Source organism: Elgaria multicarinata, chromosome 6 (assembly GCF_023053635.1).
Source record: "Elgaria multicarinata webbii isolate HBS135686 ecotype San Diego chromosome 6, rElgMul1.1.pri, whole genome shotgun sequence".
Lineage (NCBI taxonomy): Eukaryota > Metazoa > Chordata > Lepidosauria > Squamata > Anguidae > Elgaria > Elgaria multicarinata.
The window spans coordinates 20,805,186-20,827,355 of record NC_086176.1 but is presented as its reverse complement, the minus strand read 5'-3'; the positions used below and the strand labels follow the sequence as shown (position 1 = coordinate 20,827,355).

Sequence of the window (22,170 nt, the reverse complement as noted above, 5' to 3'; positions counted from 1 at the left end):
GCAGCAGCCTAATAGGAGGGTTGGATGTGGATTTCACTCTAGACATTTTTAAAAAGGAGCAGGAAAAAGTGCTGAAACTGATTGCACAGTTCTATACATATCTACTACTCAGAAGTAAGCCCCTCTGAGTTCATTGACTTTTGCTCCCAGGTAAGTATGCATAGGATTGTAGCCTAAAATACTGAAAAAATTAGGAAGGAAGGCAAACTGATAGAGCAACTTTTGCTAAGGAAGAAAGCAGCCTTGTTTAAAAACAGCGACAACAAAAGCAGACCAGTTTGTAGTCACGAAGTCGTAAGAACATAAGAAGTGCCCTGATGCTGGATCAGACCTAGGGTCCGTCTAATCCAGCACTCTGTTCACACAGTGGCCAACCAGCCATCGGCCAGGGACCAACAAAGCAGGACGTTGTGCAACAGCACCCTCCCACCCATGTTCCACAGCAACTGGTGCACACAGGCTAACTGCCTCGGATACTGGAGGTAGCACATAACCATCAGGACTAACAGCCTTCTCCTCCAGGAATTTATCCAACCCCCTTTTAAAGCCATCCAAATTGGTGAAGTAGCAGCAGCAGCTTTCAAGACAAGCTCATGTTGTGATTCACACTCTGGTAACCTTCCAGTTCGATTTTTCATGGTGCTGCTGTTGAAGAGGACTTGGAAGCATCAAGTAATGCAGAAATTGGCTGTCAGTTCCTAACTGGTACAGCCAGGTGAAATCATGTTACTTCCATTTTGGAAGAACTACACTGACTGCCTATTTGTCTCTGAACCCAATTTAAGGTGCTGGTTCTTACCTTTAAAGTCCTAATAACTTGGGACCCAAATGCTTGAAGGAGCACTTCGTTCTCTGTCAGCCTATGTTTTAAGATCTTCAGCTGATGCCTTCTCTGAGTGCCTTCCTTAGTGGAGCTAAGAACATAAGAAGTGCCAGACTGGATCAGACCAAGGGTCCATCCAGTCCATCACTCTGTGCACACAGTGGCCAACCAGCCGTTGACCAAGGATCAACAAAGTAGGACATGGTGCAACAGCACCCTCCCACCCATTTTCCCCAGCAACTGGTGCACACAGGCTTACTGCCTTGAATACTGGAGATAGCACACAACCATCAGGGCTAGTAGCCATTGATAGCCTTTGCCTCCAGGAATTTATCCAACTCCTTTTAAAGCCATCCAAATGGGTGGCCATCACTACATCTTGTGGTAGTGAGTTCCATAATTTAAGTATGTGCTGTGTGAAGAAGTCCTTCCTTTTATTTGTTCTGAATCTCCCACCAATCAGCTTCATAGGATGACCCCAGGTTCTAGTATTTTGAGAGAGTGAGAAAAATGTCTACCTATCCACATTCTCCATACCATGCATCATTTTGTACACCTCTATCACGTCTCCCCTTAACCTTTTTTCTAAGCTAAATAATCCCAGTTGTTGTAACCTTTCCTCATAGGGGAGATGCTCCAGCCCCTTAATCATTTTAGTTGCCCTTTTCTGCACTTTTTCCAGCTCTGATATCCTTTTTTAGGTGTGGTGACCAGAACTGTACACAGTATTCTAAGTGTGGTCGCACCATAGATTTTTATGAAGGTGGTATACTAGCAGTTTTATTCTCAATTCCTTTTTTTTTTTTTAATAATGCCTAACATGAAGTTTGCCTTCTTTACAGCAGCTGCACACTGGGTGGACAGTTTTATTGAACTGTCCACCACAACCTCAAGATCTCTTTCTTGTTCAGTCACCACCAGTTGTGATGTACGTGCTAAGGAGGGGGGCTTATCTATGACAAGCTGTAACTATGTCTAAGTCTGGATCCAACTTGTAGTCTATTGTATACCATACTGGAATCCATTCGATAAAAGGCTCTTTAAATAGTTTAAATAAGAAATTGTCTGGATGTAACTAAGGTATGTGTAACTGTGGCTAGATCTTCTTTCTGCAGAAAATTAGCACACCAGCAAAGGTACTTGTGGCCATAGCAGCTACCTCTGTTCCAATAGCAATGCTGAATACAGCAACACCCGAAACTGCAAATCTAGTACTTCCATCAGAGGAAATGCAGCACAATCCAGCATAGACTGAACATCAAACTCTTAGATCAGCATCCCAAATGACTAACAGTACTTCTTTCTTGTGCAGATTGAACAACACGTGGATCTGATGTGTTTATGCTGCACAGGTTTGACAGGAGCTCCATGCCACTGCCAGAAATATACAAAGAGGTTACTAGATCACTTAACCGTTAGGATGTGACATGATCCCATGCCTATTTCTGTAGCCCTCAGGGAGGAACAGCGTGAGCATAGAAACATTCTGAGTAATAGGTGGCAAATTCTTCATATGTCAACTTTATATTTTCCATTGGCTAATTTTATGTCTCTGTGGCATGAAGTTCATATGCATCCTCTAAGCTAGACCACAGTATTTGTAATCTAACATTTTCTTGGAAACAGATGTGATGGCTTTTCCCTACCTTACAGGGACAATAGCTCTTTAAGACAAGGAGAGTGGCTGTGAGCCACATGCACAGCTTGCTCTAGCATTGCACCATGATTTTAGACTGGAAATTGCAATACAGGAGAGCTCTATTAGCTGTATGTGTACAGCTCCTTTTTATGCCTTAGATTAACCTCCCTCAACCTTGTGCCCTCCAGATGTGTTGGGGGGCACTAATGTTGTCCTATGTAGAGTAGACATGAAGTAGCACAGAAGTGTTGTTAGTGTGTTACTAATAACATATCTCTCCTGCGTTCCTCTACTCATTCCCTGCGGTCAGTGCCATATGCTAGGTCTAGCTTTGACACTGTTATCCATTGCATCATGCCCAATCTTTAAAAATATAATGTAAAAATATTCTCTGTGAAAAGGAGCCAACACCTACAGCAGCAAAATACTTCCATCAATTTTACAGTCCATCTCTATGCTGTTTTTATAGCTAATGCGGTTGCATTTTTAAGCTGTTTTTGTGCATTTTCCTTTAATAAATGCAGAAATAAATATGCATGTCCCAGTGTTTTATTTTATTTATTTATGCATTTTTATGCCGCCATTCAGCCAAAAAATGGCTTACAAAAGTATTTCTTGACAGTCCCTGCCCACAGGCTTACAATCTAAAAGACACGACACAAGAGGAAAGGGGATTGGGAGGGAGGAGGAAGGGGGAAAGGAAAGGAAATTCAGGCACTACAATCTTAGTTGCAAAGTTCAGCAGTAACAGTTGGCAGCAGGAGGGAGGGGGCTCTCAGCTGGAGCTGGACCCAGGCATGATGGAGAGGTGCCTGGCTGCTGCTTCCTCCCTCATTTGGACTGGGAGTCAGGAGATCTGGGTTCTAGTCCCCATTTGGCCATGGAAACCTACTGGGTGACTTTGGGCCAGTCACATACTCTCAGCCCAACCTACCTCGCAGGGTTGTTGTTGTGAGGATAAAAATGGAGAGGACCTTGGGTTCCTTGAAGGAAAAAAGGCGGGATATAAATGTAATAAATATTTACCTGTTAGTAAGCCTCCCTGGAGGTAGTGGAGGTTACTCACATGAATATGCCTACGTTTACAGTCCTATTTGGCTCCTCCATCCTCAACTGCCATTCCAGGCGGCTATATAGACAGAGACAACAGAAAGAGCAGGCTCCTTCCACCACCCTTGCTGAAATAATTATTCTCGCTCCATTCATTTTTCCTTGTGTGTCCTGTCTTCTTAGACTGTAAGCCTGCAGGCAGGGACTGTCTTATTTAATTGTTTATATGTAAGCTGCTCTGGGAGCTTTTTTGGCCAAGGAGCGACATAAAAATACTATAAATAAAATAAATATTAACCCTGGAGTCTCTATGAAACGGAAGCAGAACGACGAACAGCTTTCTTGTTTCTCAGTAGTCCCTTTCAGTTCAATGAGACTTATTCCCAAATAGGAATAAGAATGCAGCCCTAAAAGGAAGAATATACAGAAACTGTGCAGTTCTTCCTTCTGCCTTCCGCTTCACTTTTGGTCTTAAGCCGAAACCTACGAGAGAGCGCTATTGATGTGTAAAGCCAGCCCCTTTGAAGAGGGCAAAAAGTCTTTGCGCAGGCGCGGGCGTCAAAAACTGAACCGCTGTTCTTATTGGCCACGCGGAACGGAGACGCGTCGTATCCAAACACTGCGGGGCGTGACCAATAGCAAAGTCCGACGCGGAGTTCTCGAGAGAGTTCCTCTGAAGCTGGCGCCGCCATTTTGAAGAAGGGAGAGGCCACATTCAGCTTATGTCGTTCTTCAGGTTTTTTATTTTTAAAAAAGGGACGCGGAGGCCTCAGTGAGTCCTTCAGACCTACGCGGCCTTTTAACCGTGTTTCCGGGCTCCCCAAAAATAAAGGTGCTGGCAGAGAGGCGGCGGGGACAGCAACGAGAGGATGGTGCAGTCCTGTTCTGCCTACCGTTGCCGGAATCGGTACGACAAAGAGAAGCCCATCTCTTTCCACAAGTGAGTAGGGACGGGGGGCGGAAAAGCTGAAGGGAGGGCGAGAGGGAAGCGCCCGCCAAAGCAGGCGGGAAAGGGAGCCGTCGTTCGCTGCTTGCGGAGCGAGGCGGAAGGCGGAGCCAGAGCGCATGCGCGCGCGGGAGTGGGGTGATGGGCGTTAAAAAAGTACTCTTCGAGGCCTCCTGTGAAGAGGCAGGCGGAAAAACGGGGATGTACTTTACTGGTGGGGTGGAGCGCGCATGCGCCGGTTTAACCGTCAATGACAGCGTAGCATAACTCTCGACTATTTGAGGGAAGGTTGTTTTTTTTTTTAAAAAAAAAACACCCAACAGCAAATATATATATACACATACATACATACACATACACACACAATTTGAGGGAATTTTTTTTTAAAAATCCAACAACAATTTATAATATATATATATATATATATATATATATATATATAATATAAATTTGAGGGAGTTTTTTTTAAAAAAAACACGAACCACACACACACACAGTTAATGTGCCATATTGCAGTACTAAGCACGGGAAAGCATTTTTGTTTTTATTTATTATTTATTTATTAAATTTATATACCGCCCCATAGCTGAAGCTCTCTTTAAATCACAATTTTAATGCAGAGGGTTATCTGTGTTAGTCTTTGCAAGCAAAACAAACAAAATAAACAAATGTATTGTTGATCAAGCTTTTGTGGAAGTCCTATGATAGGGTGACCATATGAAAAAGAGGACAGGACTCCTGCATCTTTAACAGTGAAATTGAAAAGGGAATTTCAGCAGGTGTCATTTATATGCATGCAGCACCTGGTGAAATTCCCTCTTCGTCACAACAGTTAAAGCTGCAGGCATGCTCTAGTATAGCTAGAGTGAACAGATAAGGGCAGGGCTCCTGCAGCTTTTTTTTTTAACATTAATACTTTCATTAATTTTCCACATAAACAGAACACATAAGGAAAGGTAAAACATCAATACAAACTATACAAACTACATCACAACATAAACAACTACTAAAATAGTCACAAATACATAAGGCTATATTCCATTTAAGGTGATCTTCGTGTCAGATGGCAAGTGTCATATTTCTAGTTTACCAGATCCGGATTTCATAAGAGCAAGCAAGTATATTTATCAAATGCAAGAATACAATTTATATATAAAATCCACATACAAATAAATCATCCTTTTGCAGTTCTTTTATATATTCAATAAAAGGTTTCCAGTCCATTACATATGAAGCTATTGTTCTTTTTTACTAACGCCGTTAGGGCTCCTGCAGCTTTAACCTGATGAAATTCCAATTTTCTATGCAACTGTTAAAGATAAAGGAGTCCGATCCTCCTTTCCATATGGTCACCCTATCCTATGAGTTCTAGGGGGCTTTTAGACGAAGGCCCCATTTAGACAACACGCTAAACCATGCTGCTTAACTACAAAATGGTTAACGGAATGCATTGACCTTAATGCATTCCATTAACCATTTTGTGGTTAAGCAGCATGGTTTAGCATGTTGTCTGAACCAGGCCGATGTGTTTATTGTATGATCCACCTGCCTCATTCACAGAGTTTTGTGGGGTGACCAGATGTTTTACGTTTGTAATCTTACTGTATTTTCCCACTACTGCTTTTCTCCTTCTTACCAAAGAAAATCCATTAAAGGGAGTAAGACGGCATAGATGCACAATGCCTTTTGATTGGTAGTGCTAGGATGCTTCCTTTATTCACAAAAGTGTATGTTGCAATCTGTTAATCTTTCATATTAACATCAGGGCCTGCTTCAGTTGGACCTCCCCCCTCCCCACAGTGCTAATGGTCATCTTGACCCTGTGGGGAAGAAGGAACTGTTGGTCTGCTCTCCATTGAGAGATGAGAGGGGGGAGCAGGGCCTTCCTATCAGTCCTGCTAAACAGTCTCCTTAATTTCTTTTTCTTTTCCCCCTCTTCCCTCCCCATCCCCTTTTCCTCGTGTGTTGTGTCTTTCTTTTCTTTCTTTTTTTAGAATGTAAGACTGTCTTCTTTACTGATTTATTGTAAGCTGCTCCAGGAGTCTTATGGCTGAGGTGTGGGATAAAAAATACTCTAAATAAATAAGTGCCCAAGGCCGTTGTTTCTTGCCAGGTTTTCAGTTAATAGCCTGTTTATCTCAGTATCCTAGAGATTAGCACCACAGCTCTCTGAACCACTTTCTTTGTTATCACCAGCCTGTTCTATTTATAACAGGGAGAGATTCAGCAGTTCGTTTTCTTAACACAAACAATATTTAGTGAGGTGCTCCTACTGAATATTTCTCTTTTATGCAGGCTTTTAAAGGCATAGGAAGTTTTTCCCAACTGATAACCACTCATGTCCTCTGCAGCCTCATATAAAAGCCGCCCTGAGATCTTAATGATATAGGCCGGGATACAAATGTTTTAAATAAATAATAAGTAATAGTCTTGACTGATCATTCATGCATCTTAGTTTGTTAAAGATTTGTTTCACAGTCCTCTTCTCATTTTCTGACCAAAAAGACACTTCCTTTTTTTGCTGTTCCTTCTATCTACCCAATTACAGCCTCTCTTTTCTGTGTCTGGCAAATCATGTAATTTGAATAGGAAGTGAAATCTTGCTTTCAGTTCTGCACATCAAAGAACCTAGGTTCCACAAAGATAGGCGCAAAACACCCACTGCCCGCCCCCCCAACCCCCAGAGAAGGACATGTATATGTTTACAGGCATTCTGTTATTATATTTATAATTTGCAATAGGTTCGAAGGCCATAAAATATTAGTAGTATTGCTGGGAGTAAATTTTATTGCTATGGATTTAAAATGCAAACAAACCAAAATAATATTTCCATTAGTAGTCAAAAATTGTAATAACGCTGTTGAATATATATTTTACTGCTATGGTAACTGTAAAAGACAAAAATAAAAAATTGCAGTAGTGTTATTGGGAATAAATTTTAGTTCTATGACTAAAGCACAGACAAAAATAATAATTCCATTAGCTCACAGATGGATAATTTGTGGCAGGTAAGGTCGGCAGGAGACAGCATGTTGGATTGCAGGTGGATATGGGGATTGAGGGAGAGTGAATTCTTAGTAATTGTTATGAAAACTCCTCATCCCACGTAGACTACTTCTGGGTACCACCGGTTGAGAGCCAGTGGTTTCAAGTACTCCATGGGAACATGAAGTGTGTTCTCTGAGCATAACCATGCATTCCTCCAGCAATCTTTGCAGCCATACTGATGGAGGTTTTGATGGTAAATAAAGAAGTGCTCAAGGAATATTTTGTTCGTAGGTTTCCTCTGACAAGGCCTGATCTGTGCTGGAAATGGGAAGCTGCTGTTAGAAGGAAAAATTTCAAACCAACAAAGTATAGCAGCATTTGTTCGGAACACTTTACTCCAGATTGCTTCAAAAGGGAATGCAACAACAAGCTACTAAAAGACAATGCTGTACCAACAATATTTTGCCACACAGAACCATGTGTGAAGGTAAGTGAGGTTTGAGTAGGGGCGGTTATTCACAGAAGCGTTTGTTTATGTATAAGTAGTGCTTTTATTTCGAAGCAACAAATATTGTGAGAAGTGCAGAACGCAGTACCCAATGGTAGTCAGTTGAATTATTTAGTTCCTACTCCTTGATGTGCTAACTGGAATTGCTTCTTACTACTCTACCACTTTCTTCCATGAATTGAGCGCACTTCATTAGTTGTTGGGGCCTTCAAACGGAAACAAATGAAAGAGGCTCATTTATTAGGTTGCAACTCTAAAAGCTTTATTATCTCTCTTTAGACACTTCCCCCCTCTCCTGCAAGGGATATATTCAAACCTGATAAATCAAGCATTTAGGCTTCCAGAAGAGCTTGGTGAGAGTGACAGAGTTGTGATCAGTGTTTCTGCTTCAGCCTGATGTCCCCTTTCCTCACTGTTGCAAAAGTGCTAAATGTCTATATACCTGCAAAGTATATTCCCCATCTCATCTAGCGAATACTGAAAGAGGGTTGCTGTTCCCAGCCTTAAGCTCCTCTGCCTTTTTCAAACACTGAAAACGGGGAGGATGACCTACTGAGTTGAAGGGGACAGAGTATTTTTCCTATCTCAAACTCCCAATTCATAGGGGGAATTTGAAGGAAACACTCAACGTCACTTTACAAATGAATCCTTAACTGAAAGGTGTTGCAGGAATTCTTCTATAGCCGGTTGCCTCCTTTTCAGAAGCATATTGTATATATTAGTATAATTAAGGGGTCCCTTTCAAAACAGCATTCCCACTACCACTGTTATTTGGTGCCCTGAGATTCCTAATAACAAAATTCATCTCTCTTTCCTATGCCACTGAGAAGTCCCTGGGTTTATGAGGTGGGCGCGCTACATGAGTGCAGTAAGGCAGGGAAGTTGGAGTGTTGCGAGTGTTCAAGCCATCCTAGCTGGTGGGGTGGAGATTAAGCTCTGCTTGGTTACATTTCAGATGTGGCTTGGCATTTTGAAGGAGTTAACTCGAAGGTGGAAATTGGAGATCTGAGATGCTTGGAAACATACCATTTAAAAAAAAATGTATATCACCCAGACCACTTACTGTTAATGGGTGAGATGAAAATGCTAAAAATATAAAGTAATATAAATACTAATTTATTCACATTTAACAGTATTTTATATCACCCATTGATTGACAGGTAGTATAAAATGTGGTAAATATAAATTAATATATATGAGTGCACTCCCCAATGTGGATGCCTGGAGGGGTTCAGGATGGCATATTCATGCCCCTCTGGTGGTAGAGAAGAGCAGTCTTGGTGTGGCTCAGCCATGTCGGAGGCCTTCACTGCCCTGAGATGGTGGAACACTGCCTCCAGCAGTTCTCGCTCCAGTGGTAATAGGAAGAACACTCCGAGTCAGGCTGTTCTATGGGTGGGGCAGGAGGAAGCCACTTTTGGATCCACAGAATCCAAAAGTGCTCTGTTCCCCAAGGGGGATCTGTGCCCATCAGCTATGCCATCCATGGAGAGAGGGATTTTATCTATTGAGCCACCACGCACAAGCTGACAGGGCTGGGGGTGAGGCAGTAGACATTCCCTACAAACCCCACTCAACATTGCCAAGTAAGTATGGAAATAAAATATTGCGCAAAGCTCTTAGGGGAATGTCTCTGAAGTCTGGTTTTAAATGGTGTAAAAACTGAAAACACGAAACTATCAAAGTTGTCCATCTGCTATTAAGATTTTGCTCTTGTTTAGAATGCTGCAAAGCTGTTATTCCAAATGCTTCTTCTGTAATTGTTAAATGCTGCTCAGTGGATCCTTGCTAGGAAGAAAATTGATACCCCAATCTCAGACAATTTCAGTGGGGTTTTCTTCCAGGTAGGTCTTCTTTAGATTGCAGATCATGTGGGAAAAGGGAATATGGTGTTGCATCCAATGATGGGTTTGCCTGAACAAAAGGCAATTCTGTTAATGGAAGACAGAGCACTTGATTTTCACCCATTTTCTCTACATATTACAACCCGCTGTGCCCTCCCAAAACTACTTTTGAGAATTGGGAATTTTCTTGAAGTGTGGATTATGACACAGAGGACTGCAGTACATAAGGGGGATTGATGAAAATTAAATGCACTGTCTTGCACGAGTGTAATGACTTTTCACTAGTGGAAAGCCACCATTGGTTACAACTCAAGGTTAGTAATAACCATGAGCTGTTGAAGCAATCCATTCTGCTATTGCCACAAATATATGACTGAAATTGAGTAGCATTTATAATCTGTCCATCTCTGCCGCATTTGAAAAATAGTGTTTAAGGTTTCCTTTCCTTTTTGTTTTGCTGCAGATTTTATACCATATTAAAGAATAAGTGGATATTTCCTTTTATTAAATACAGCTTATGTAAACATACAGTATGTTTCAGGACAAGTTTAGGCTAATGAAATAGTACACGATATAGTATGACAAAAAGGGTCTCATCATCCTTTAGATGTCTTCTTGATGAAATTAACATTCATGTTACAGGAGGATCTCTCTGTAATTTGGCAGAAAATTTCTTGGAGCAGCGACGGAAAGCATCCTTGTGTGAGGCCTGTTTCCTGAATCCCAGGTCCAGGTGTTTATCCTCCCTAAGGTGGCACCTGACTTTCTTTCTCTAGAAGGTTCAAATATTATCAAAGAGATAAAATGTTGGAAACTGGCTATTAAATAGCTATTTTAAATTGCAAAAGGATGAAATTCAAACATGCTATGTCGAACTAGCAAATTGCTGTGGTTGTCGTTTGAATATTCTGACACATGCCTTTGACCAAACAAATTTAAAACATTTGTTCTTGCCTTGCTGTTTTAGTCTGAAGACACTCAAGCACCACTTGAAGTACCAACTCCCCCTTCTCCATCACCACCACCACTGGTGCCACAAACTGATCCAAGACTAGTAGATCCAAGCATTGGATTATTAATGCCACCCCTTCACACCCCCAATAATATTGCTGTTTTTTGTGATCACAACTATACTGTAGAAGATACAGTGCATCAGAGAAAAAGGATTCAGCAGCTGGAAGAGCAAGTGGACAAACTGAGGAAGAAGCTTAAGACTGCTCAGCAGCGATGTAGGCGTCAGGAGAAACAGATTGAAAAACTACGAGAGCTTGTTCAGTTCCAGAAGGAAAAAGATGTGTTGTCGGGGAAAGGTGGCTATGTGATTCTGCCTAATGACTATTTTGAAATTGTAGAAGTACCTGCCTAGGAGGCTAACATTTATATTTATGGGGCACTGCCAAATTTAGCCTCATCAGACTAACTCAAAAGTCCAGTTTAAAAATGCAATGCTTTCTAGTTCTGTGTACAAGATACTTCAGCTCTTCAGAATAGTAATAAAATTGCTATATAGTAATTCTTTGTCACTGTGACTTTTTTTTTGCATTTTTATTCGTTGCTTCCTCCATTGTGAGAGTAGCATTATTTACCCCGAGGGCCACTGGCAGTATCATACTTCACTTACAGCACAGTTCTGTCCATGTTTCCTTAGAAGTAAATCTCTTTGTATTCAGTTGGGCTTACTCCCAAGTAAATGTGTATAGGATTGCAAACTTGGTTGCAGTCCTATACTCACTTCCTGAGAGTAAGCCCAATTAACTGAATGGAGTTTACTTCTGAATAGACCTGTATAGGATTGCATTGTTAGATGATTTTATTCATTTTAAAAAGCAGAACCAGAATGCTGCTCAAGAACGATCGTTCATCAATTGTAATGATATTTTATTGGTCATGGTGAACAACGCTACTTAAGAGAAATATAATAGAAACAGAATGCTAAACTTTAATATTATATAAAAGAGAGGATGTGATGAAGCTTGGTGGCTATGATCTGTGAGCCAGTAAGTCTTTGGTTCAAATATACCCTCTGCTGTGAACCTCTTTGGGTAGCTTTACGCAAACCACTACCGCTCAGCTAATAGGAGTGCCTGTTTATGTGGCTTTGCTGTTCACTTTTGGTACACAAGTGGCATACTCAAGAAGCCCTTGATTGGTTTATAAAGGTGTGATAGAACAAAGGAGAAAAGGCAGTGTTAGGGATATGTAAGGCTCGAATCACTAAGGTCAAAATCAGCTCCATAAATATAGCGGTCAGAAAATAAAGACACGTTGTTACAGGTACTTGAGCATTGGTACGATGTGCTTTCCACAGCTCACCCATGTCAAGAGATGGGCTGTTGTGTCTGCAAACACTAGCTTCCAGACTGCTGTCAAGGGCAGTCCCATGTAAAACATCTGATAATCTAGCCTTGAAGTTATGATGGTATGAATGACATTTGGTTGTTCCTCATCATATAGAAACACTCACAATCTTCTCTCAAGGACTTGTGAAAGGTACAGCTAGCCACTGTTACAGTCTCCGATTACAGGCACAGCTGCTGATCCTGAAGTGCCAGAAGGCTGCACACTTGAGAGGCTGGACTTTACATGGAGTGGGTGTGTGGATCAGGTCACGAGGCCCACCAACTGTCACTCTCTCAAGCCTACCTGAGCTCAACTTCAGCAAGCTCGTCCTCCATTTTGTGCTCAAAGTGGGGTAGAATCCAGCTGAAGTCCTCCTTACCCATTGAAATGAATGGGACTTAAGTTAGTCATGGCTAATTTAAGTCCCATTCATCTCAGTGGGTCTACTCTAGGACTTTAGTTGGATTCTACCTTATGTAAGAAGGCACTGCAAGATATGGGTTTGTTGAAAAAGGTAGAGTTATCATCTTACTGATAACACAAAATGCATACAATTTTCCCTAGCAGCCTCATATATACATTGAAAAAGATTAAACTTTGTGGTACTCTGCAATGTAGCCTGTTAGAAATGGGGAAGATGAGGCTTATACACCTGCAGCCTTCTTGCCAGAAATCAAGCAGTTGCATGATTTCATCAAATTATATACATCCCTGGAAGCAGCACTACACTAGCGCTGAGGATGAAATTTTGGCTCCATTAAATGCAATGTTTTATACCTTAGGTCAGTTTGAAAATTTCCCTATTTCTGAAGGGTCTAGCCAAGAGCTAATTGATTAACTTGAAAGGACTATAATGAAGAGATTCAGGCAATAAAAACCATGTGGTCTCTGAGATATTTAAATTAGTCAGTGGTGATGTCACAATTGTCCCCCCCCGCCAAGTTTCCAATAGATGAATGTCAACCTGCATGGCTGAGCTCTTCATAAGACGTCCAGGTTAAGGTAAGCCTAAATGTAGTTTTAAATTATATATGGGAAAAGATCAGTTGTTACACAAATGACCGTCCTTCACCAGTAGGAGATTGTAGAGGATATTAATATGAATGCTGTTAGCCATGCTGAGTTAAATATGTATTATTTAATAATTTTTAATATTAAAAATATTAATGTTTATATAACTTAATATTTTAAAAAGCTGAAAACAAAACAGGTTTAAGGAAACGTAATATTTTAAAAAGCTGAAAACAAAACAGGTTTAAGGAAACTGGTAAAAACATCAAATTTTGATATATCTATGCCTGTTAAAATAAAATCATGTGTTCATAAGTTTTTTTTTTTAAAAAAATCCACATATAATTCTTTCCCCACTGATGAAGACCTTTTATGGTTGAAATGTGTTTGGGATTTATGTTTGATGTTTGTTGTATGTGGACCATTCTGTTTAAATTTTAAGTGTACATATTTGTTTTAAGATTAATTACATTTTCTACGAACACATGATTTTATTTTAACAGGCATAGTTATAACCAAAATTTGATATATTGTTTTTACCAGTTTCCTTAAACCTATTTTGCTTTCAGGTTTGTTTTTGGTTTAAGATAACACTTTTTATTAGACGTCTAATATTTTAAAAAGCCCAAACCGAATTCTGCATCAGCTATTCTAAAGGCTACTTCATACATTGCTTACAAAAATACTGACACAACCCAGTCTGTGCCTTTGCATAGCAATAGGAGTGCATAAATGCTTGCATAAGCACAGCTTTTTGGAGTATAAGAACTCCATGAGTAGAACAGTACTCATGGGAAGGGGATCAGCCAGACTAGATTATGCCAGATGTAGTGGTAGTTGCTTCTTTTGACTATACGTTTGTCAGATTTGATGATACTTTTGCCTGATCTGGCCTATCATTGTCTCTGCCCCATGTCCAATTTCACATTCAAGTATGACCCACATGCATAGTATCCCATACGTGTCGTCTAAAAATGTGTGGCTTATTGCCAGCTTTAGTGGGCAATTATCCATGAGATCTTTGCTTACCAATGGAGTATTCTAAAAGACATTCAAACATTATGTCCTGTGTTCAATTTTGGAGGTGGAGCAGATATACCTGGTAGATAGAGAAGGCAGCTGTTCTTTTGCTCCTTTCCATGACTTGGGCCAGGTCAGGAAAAAAGTAATGACCAATCTGATCCATTATATACTTATCTTTCTAAGTATTCTTTGCTCATTGTAATATCTTTTCAAATGTTGCATATGTCTTTCAGCCATGGCACCGCCACTAGGATCAACGCTTTTAAAAAGTCTTCCTGCACCCTTTAGTAGGGTGACCATATGGAAAGGAAAACAAGGATCCTGTATCTTTAAAAGTTGCATAGAAAAGAGGGTTTCAGCAGGTGTCATTGGTATGCATGCTGCACCTGGTGAAATTCTTTTCTATGCAACTTTTAAAGATACAGGATCCTTGTTTTCCTTTCCATATGGTCACCCTACTAAAGGGTGCAGGAAGACTTTTTAAAAGCATTGATCCTAGTGGGGGTGCCATGGCTGAAAGACTTGGGCCCCAACTGAGGCAGCCAAATGTCTTGAGCCAGCACTTTAAGCAAAATGCCTTTAGGGGCTCGATACGTCTCTGGTGGTAAGCACAGACAGCCCACATTGATGATTCTACCAGCAAAAGCAACAGAGGGACTACCATAAAGCAGAACTCGTGGTGTTCGGAGACATTTGCGGATGAGAGGTTATAATGATATACTACCCTGTCCTTGTTCCTGTTCCTCCAGTGCCTTTCCATACAATTGCATAAACAAAAGCAACTGCTTATTGCCCTCTACCTCGCTCCCATACTAACAACTTTCAGAGGAGCAGTCATGTTTCTTAAAACGTTAATAACGCTGAACCAAAATAGCCTTACAAATCAACAAGGACATTCTTAGCGTTCTGCTCCACTGGTGAAAAATTATTCCTCATCAATTAGCATAGGATCCTATTGATTAATCAACTACAGCTTTAGTTGATGAATCTACTGATTGAACTAATTACAGCTTGCAGCTCTAGACATGTTTGTATCAAATTTATTAATATTAAGCTATAACCTTGCTGGAACAGGAGAAAAAAGTGAAAATTACGTTTCCTCCCCAATTTTTCCAGTTTGCAGAAGTGTGGAAAAGAAGTCGATAGCAATGGCTTAGTTTCTTTGTCCCAATAAATCAGTGTGAGATGAGGATCAAAGAAAGATAAAAGAGAAACGAGATGATGGAAGAGGATTTTTGGGAACCAGATTCTTCAAGTGAAGAATCGGATGCCTTTTCTTATGACAGCCGAAGTGAACAAAATGCTTCCCATATAAAACCAAATATTTATACAGGAGATACTATGAAATATTTGGGTGATAGATATGCAGTAGTGCGCTTTCCCTCGTCAGTTTGTACTTGTCAAGATGATGGAAGGGCCAGGCCTTCTCAGAAAATGAAGCCTCATAGCCACAGAGTGATGTGTTCCGTTCCTAAAGGGAAGGAAGTATACTATGCTCAGAGAGGCACAGATATGAGTTTGGTTCCCACCCGGCTCCCATTGTGTCCGCGAAAGACACGCCAACAGCTTCGACAAGAGAAGGAGGCAGCAACCACGATCCAGTCTGCCTGGAGAGGTTGTCAGATCCGGAGGGATATTGACAAAATGAACAAGGCTGCCGCCCAAATCCAGGCACTTTTCCGGGGATACATGATACGGAAGGAGCTGCCTTTGGGACTGTGTAGTCATTGCAGGACTGATGGACAAAAGTTAAAGAAGAGAATGAGAGCTGAAAACGACAGCAGGTCTTTTCCAGAGTTCCTAAATTGCCTTCAGCAGTTGGGGTTGCCGTCTGGAAGACATCCCAAAAGCTTGAGTGTTATCCTCCCATATGACAGACCAAGAAACCATCCCAAAAACATGGGCATCCTCCTCCCATATGACAGATCAAGAAATCATCCCCAAAACATGAGCATCCTCTTCCCAAATAACAGACGAAGAAACTATCCCCAAAATATCCCAGAAGGTTATCCTCTCTTGAATCCCAAAGTAGCCTTCTGTCAATGCAAGTCAGCCTGCAGACCCAACAGGGAAGGTTTTATGTACAATTCCCAAAATGCGTTTGACGGGGGAATACAGTTGCAAAGATATCAGGATGCTGCCACCATAATACAAACAGCGTGGAGGGGATACCAAATCAGGCAAAAAGCAAGGCCAATGATACGAGTAGAAAAAAGACCCCGGAGGTCTTTTTGTTCTAATTTGACCATCAGGAAAACCTCTTGGAGACATGCATTGACAGGGCATACTGTGGAGGAGCAGGAAATTCGGCAGATCTTTGCAAATGCAGAGCTCAGAGAGGACACAGGTTTTTTGAGAAAAGTACCACGGATTCGAAATATTAATATCTACGCAGTGGTGAAGGACACGCCAGCTCCTTCCCAAAGACCCAGCGTCTCCATACAGGTACTGAGCCCAAATGCTGTGGTCCAGGGATATCAGAGAGATATGAGCAAAGGTGTGCGGGCCCTCTACACTGTGAGAAATGGTAGTGCTTCAAGACCATCTCAGATCCTCATTCATGTGAATATGCAGAAGGGGAAAGATGCCCCCTTAATAACGGAAAAGAAGCAGTAAAAGCCAGGAGGACGCCCCTTCAAAGGGGCATTTCTTTAGTAAAGGTCTCTCTGAAATATTGTACATAGATTCAGCTGTGATGGTAGATGCACATTGCTCATTCATTGAATGTCTGTCTGCACATAAAAATCAATCTTCTGAGGGCTTTGAAAGGGAGAGAAATTTCCTTACTGGGGAAACGGATTAGCCTTAAAGAGAAGAAAAGAAAAAGAAAATATCTTCACAAACAGGCCAGCTGCAGTTATTTTAGGGCCCATGAGCAATACATCCTCCATGGGCCGCTACGACGTAACAGACCCTTATACTAGGCCTGCTACATAAACCCTTCTCAGGCCAAGCACCACCACCTGAAAACCTGAGGGGAGGGTTCAATAAAACTTTCCCCCTAGCTACGAGGGAAACAGGTTTAATATAGGATCTCTCAAAATATACTGTGGGAATAATCTGGTGTGGGTGTTTAATAACCGTAAGGCAGGTAAATAATGCCAAGCTGACACGTGGTATTGGGTAGCTAACAAAATAATAATAAGTTTATTGTTATTTAAAAGCTTTAAATCAAAATATAATACTTTAAATCCTGCCTGATCTAAACTCTCCTCACACCAACCACCTCACTCTCTTCACACCAATCCTAAGTCTCTAGAATCCAAACTCTTCTTACTCTCCTCACACCCCCACAAACTCCCAACAACACTCTCTTTATATACGCTCCCCCCACCTATTACATCATAAACCACACCCACTCAGTTCTAACATTCCATACTTACCAGACATACTAACCTAGACATATACAAGATAATCAATTGTGGGGTAACGCCACAGCCCCCTCCCACAGTGAGACTACCTTCTCACTGCCATTGTCATCCGCTGCCCTTTCTCCTCCTCCTGCTCTTTCTCATCATTGCTTCTACTTGCTTGCTTGACAGGCAGAGAGCCAGGGAGCAAGCAGGCAGTGGCATCTACTGTTGGGCTTCTCACCACCAGCATTGTCTGGGCCAGAACAAGAGGCAGGTGAACAAGCAGGCTGCAATGGCGAAGAGGAAGAAGAACTCCAGAGGGGGATCTTGTTAGTGGGCCCTGGTGGGGTGTGAGCTCTCAGCAAGTGACCAACCATGCCTACCTTTGATGGCAGCCTGGTTCACAAATGAAGCATCTTGGCAACAAAACTAAATTCAGAGCAACTTCACAAATGATTGCATTTACTATTCTTATATACAGATAAGATTTTTTTTCAAGTGTAACGTATGCATTAGGATGGCCTGCCATTTCCTGTAGAGAGGGTACACACAATGGCAAACCCTAGTTTACTGCCATATAACATATAGAAAGGCTATTTGTGGTTAAAATGGATGACATTCTTTGCTGAATTTTGCAATGTTTGGCCAGTGCCCTGTACCTGTCTTTTCTGTCTGTTTTTGCCACTAGTTTTATGTTGGGGTACTTTTCGAGGAGGAGATTCGATTTTGGATCCCTCTCCCTTTCCCCATGGAAAGATCTGTATCCCTCAACTCTCCAATAACGATTATAGGTGAGGTATGGGTGGAATGGGTGCCATGACACAGACTCTGAACACCAGGCCTGGCCGCAGCTACTCCCTGCTCAAGCCAAGCACCACCGCTTGATACGCCTGGGGCGAGGGATAAAAGCCACCTTCCTCCAAACTATGTGGAGAAAGGGGTTAAATGGAGAAGGATTTCAATATATAAAATAATACACTGTGAGTTATACGTGCTGAGGTGAATTATTGTCAGAGTGGGTGCTAAATGTATAAACTTCAGATATGCCAAACAGACCCGTGGGATTTTTGTGGTAGTTAAAACAAAATAATTAAAATTTATTTTAAAAGTTCACAAGCTTTGTTTCAAAATAAAACATTTAAAATTCTTTTTGAAACCTCTCATCCAATCCTTTCACCCATTCACATACACACTTTCCTTTCTCTCACACAATCTCTTGAGTTTTCTTTATTACCAGTATTGTTTAATATACATCAACTATGTGCACTCCAAAGACACCACTCTCTACACTGAACCTCAAATTCTCCAGAACCCAAGTACTCTAAACCCCAAGAGCTCACACACAGAGAGCGCCAACAATCCCCTCAGTCCTTCCCTTATATATCACTCCTCCCCCCTCCTCAGACATTCTACTCCACCCACTCAGGTCAACATTCTAAACACCACAGACTTACCAATTGTAGACATGCATTAGGGAACTGACTTGTGGGGTGTAACGCCACAGTGGGGAAGACTTTGGATCCAAAGTCATCCAGCCCCAAACACACCCTCCAACAGAGGAAAGATTTAGACTAGACTTGCAGTTGGTCTAAGTGATTTCTCTCCCATTCCTTGCAAAGGTTCCTTGGGTGATATGATGACCATCAAACTGATCTTAAATCCATGTAATTTTTAAAAAACACATTGACCTCTTTTGTTGGCAAAAAATAATAATACAAGTACAAATAGCAAAACAGGCTGATTTATGTGCATGCTGCATGACCATAGGCCCTGTTCAGACAACACGCTAAACCATGATGGTTAAGCATTTTAAGCTAGTCATGTGAACCACTCCTAGCATGGTGGCTCCTTAACCATGATTTAAACACACTCACTAACCACTTGCTGCAAAAGGGATAGCGGCTTAACCATGGCTTAGCGTGATGAGGATGAAATGGGACAGCCTCGTACATGCCACCCTGACATCTTTTGAGAATGAGTAGAATACAGATGTGATCAATCAATCAATACAAAAAATAGACCCGCACAACCATTGGCTATCAAATCCAAATGCAGCCCACTACTTAAGAATGCTGACTGTTCATGGGCTCGATAAACTTCCTATTTTGTCTGCCTGTTTTTGCAAAAATGTGGTGGGGTGTGGGGTAATCAACCTGCCAGGCCATGATGCATTATCACTTTGGTTGATCATGGGTTATGCAACTATAAAAAAGAATGTAAATATCATGGTTTTGTAAATGAACGCTTTATTTACTGTACTTTTAAACTCCTGCAATAACTGGACTTATTTGTGCAGTGTATAATACCTTAAAAACATAAAATACAAATGTTAAAGAATAAAAACAGCACAGAATGAAAGCAAGTTAAAGCTGGCAGCAAAGAATAAAACTGTTCCAGCACATAAAACCTAATTAAAACCGACAGCAGAATAAGCCATTTCCTGGTGGTTTATGAACTTCATGAAGGGATGGTATGTGGCGTTTCCCAGTAAGCTGGGAGTGAATCTCCAGTGGATTGTGTGCGGGAACTGTGTGGTTACATTATCAACACTGTAAGCAATAGAAGGTACTGTGGTAGTGTGACATGGAAACCAAGGTTCTGAATAATGGCTGATAGAGCTGGGAATATTTAGCCTGGAGAAGAGAAGTTTAATGTGAGACGTGATCACTGTTGTCAAAGATCTGAAGGGCAGATAGAACAGATTTGGTCTCTGTTGCTCCAACGGGCAGCACTAGAACTAGCAGGTAGAAATGGCAAGGAAACGGATTTTGACTAAACATTAGGAGAAACTTGTTTGGCAGTGAAACAGACTGCTATAGGAGAGGGTAGGCTGGAGACAGCTAAACAGAGGCTGGAGGCCATCTGCTGCCATTTTCTTGCACTGAGCAGCAGGTCGGACTAATTGGCCCTAAGATCCCTTCCAACAATCTATGACTATATAGTTTGACAAGTACAAGGCTTTTATTTTGCAATCTGCTGCCTCATTCACAAAATTTTATGAGGGAGGGTGTCCCAACGATGACTTCCACTTGTAATCTGCCTGTCCTGCTTTGAGTGCAGCAGTCTCTTGAGTGCTGGGCTGACACAGAAGCAATGCAATGAAGCCAGCAAACATTGAAATATACATTTTTCTATCCATTGGGGTTTAGGCTTAAGACAGGTGTGATCCAAATAACAGGCAGAGGTCAAAACAAAGGCAACCAGTCAGATACATTTTGCAGTCTAGAAGCAGAGGCAATAGGGAGCCCAAAGGTCAGTAAAATGGGGGATCAATCACAGGGCAAGGTCCAGAAGGAAGGATACATGGCAGGTGAGCTGGAAGAATGGTGGCAGTATCTGATCGAGGGTGCCCTGGGTGTCTGTGGTGTTACAAAGTAGCTCTCTTGTGAGTGAACAGTACTGACTCCATTTTGAGGCAGCCAAAACGCCAAGGCGTGTTTATCCTCACCTTCCGCCCCGCACACTCTGGTCCTCTGGGAAGAACTTCCTTCAGCCAGCCAAAACTAGACGGTGGAATGGCCTGCCGGCGGAGAGTCATCAACTTAACAGTCTTTTAGCATTTAAGAAAGCCGTAAAGACTGATCTCTTCCGGCAGGCCTACCCAGTTGAATTTTAAATTTGCCTTTTAATAATGTGCTGCTTTCAATAATGTATTAGTTTTAAATGTTTTAATTAGTTATATGATGTTTGCATTTGTGTTGTACCCCGCCTCGATCCAGAGGGAGAGGTGGGTAACTATTATTGTTATTATTATTATTATTATTATTATTATTATTATTAGTAGTAGTAAAGACTGATCTCTTCCGGCAGGCCTATCCAGTGGAATTTTCGGATGCTTTTCGGATGCTTTTAAGAAGTTTTAACAATGTATACTATGTTTTTAATCAATATTTTATGTATTACCTTGATCAGGATGGAGAGGTGGGTAAGAATTATTATTATTATTATTATTATTATTATTATTATTATTATTATTATTATTCAGCACAGATGGGAGGAAGACACAGGAATGGGGCTGAGAGCAATCATGGAAGGCTAGATCAAGCAATTCAGTTTCCAATGGACTTTCTAAAATGCATTTCCCAAAGGCAAAGTTGGGGGTAAAATGGAGCAGAACATGAACGAGTGATATCCGGTAATGCGCCTAGTCTATACGTTCCTATTGTTGAACTCTAGCCTGGACACCTGTCTTTAAGACAGTCATTAATAAGTAAGGTCATCTTTTGTTAAAAGAATAAGAGAGAGTAAGTAGAACTTTTGTTTTCGGCAAGTATAGCCATCACCTCCAAGCGCCTCTTTTGTTATACAGGATGAAAAGCCAGCTCAGTCTTTCTCCCATAGCAAGTAGCACCATTTCCAGTGCCTATGAGCAATGCCTGGTTCATTGAAGTTGTTATGCCGCTGCCTTTCTCTGAACTGTGTAAGAACCCTCAGGTTTTGAGAGTCCAAAGGCCCCCATCTTCCCACAGGCATGAGGTCATGCTGCTGAAACCACTAGGTGCCCTTCCAGGGGTAAGGTGCCACACTGCTGTTGAAATCACTGAGTCTCTCCTCCCAGAGGAAAGGCTCCAGGCTCAAATCACTAAAGGACTAGTCTCCCTCTCCTGAAATCACTAGGCTCCTTGCTTGCCAGAGCAAGGTGCCA

At 41.4% G+C, this 22,170-nt stretch overlaps 1 protein-coding gene across 1 annotated transcript; it reads left to right on the top strand.

Moving 5' to 3' along the window:
- Window positions 1-4,168: 4,168 nt before the first annotated feature.
- Window positions 4,169-11,311, top strand: THAP1 (THAP domain containing 1). Its single transcript, XM_063129119.1, has 3 exons — window positions 4,169-4,452; window positions 7,738-7,933; window positions 10,766-11,311. The coding sequence occupies exons 1-3, from the start codon at window positions 4,382-4,384 to the stop codon at window positions 11,162-11,164; spliced, it is 666 nt and encodes a 221-aa protein (XP_062985189.1). The 5' UTR covers window positions 4,169-4,381; the 3' UTR covers window positions 11,165-11,311.
- The last annotated feature ends 10,859 nt before the right edge of the window (window positions 11,312-22,170 follow it).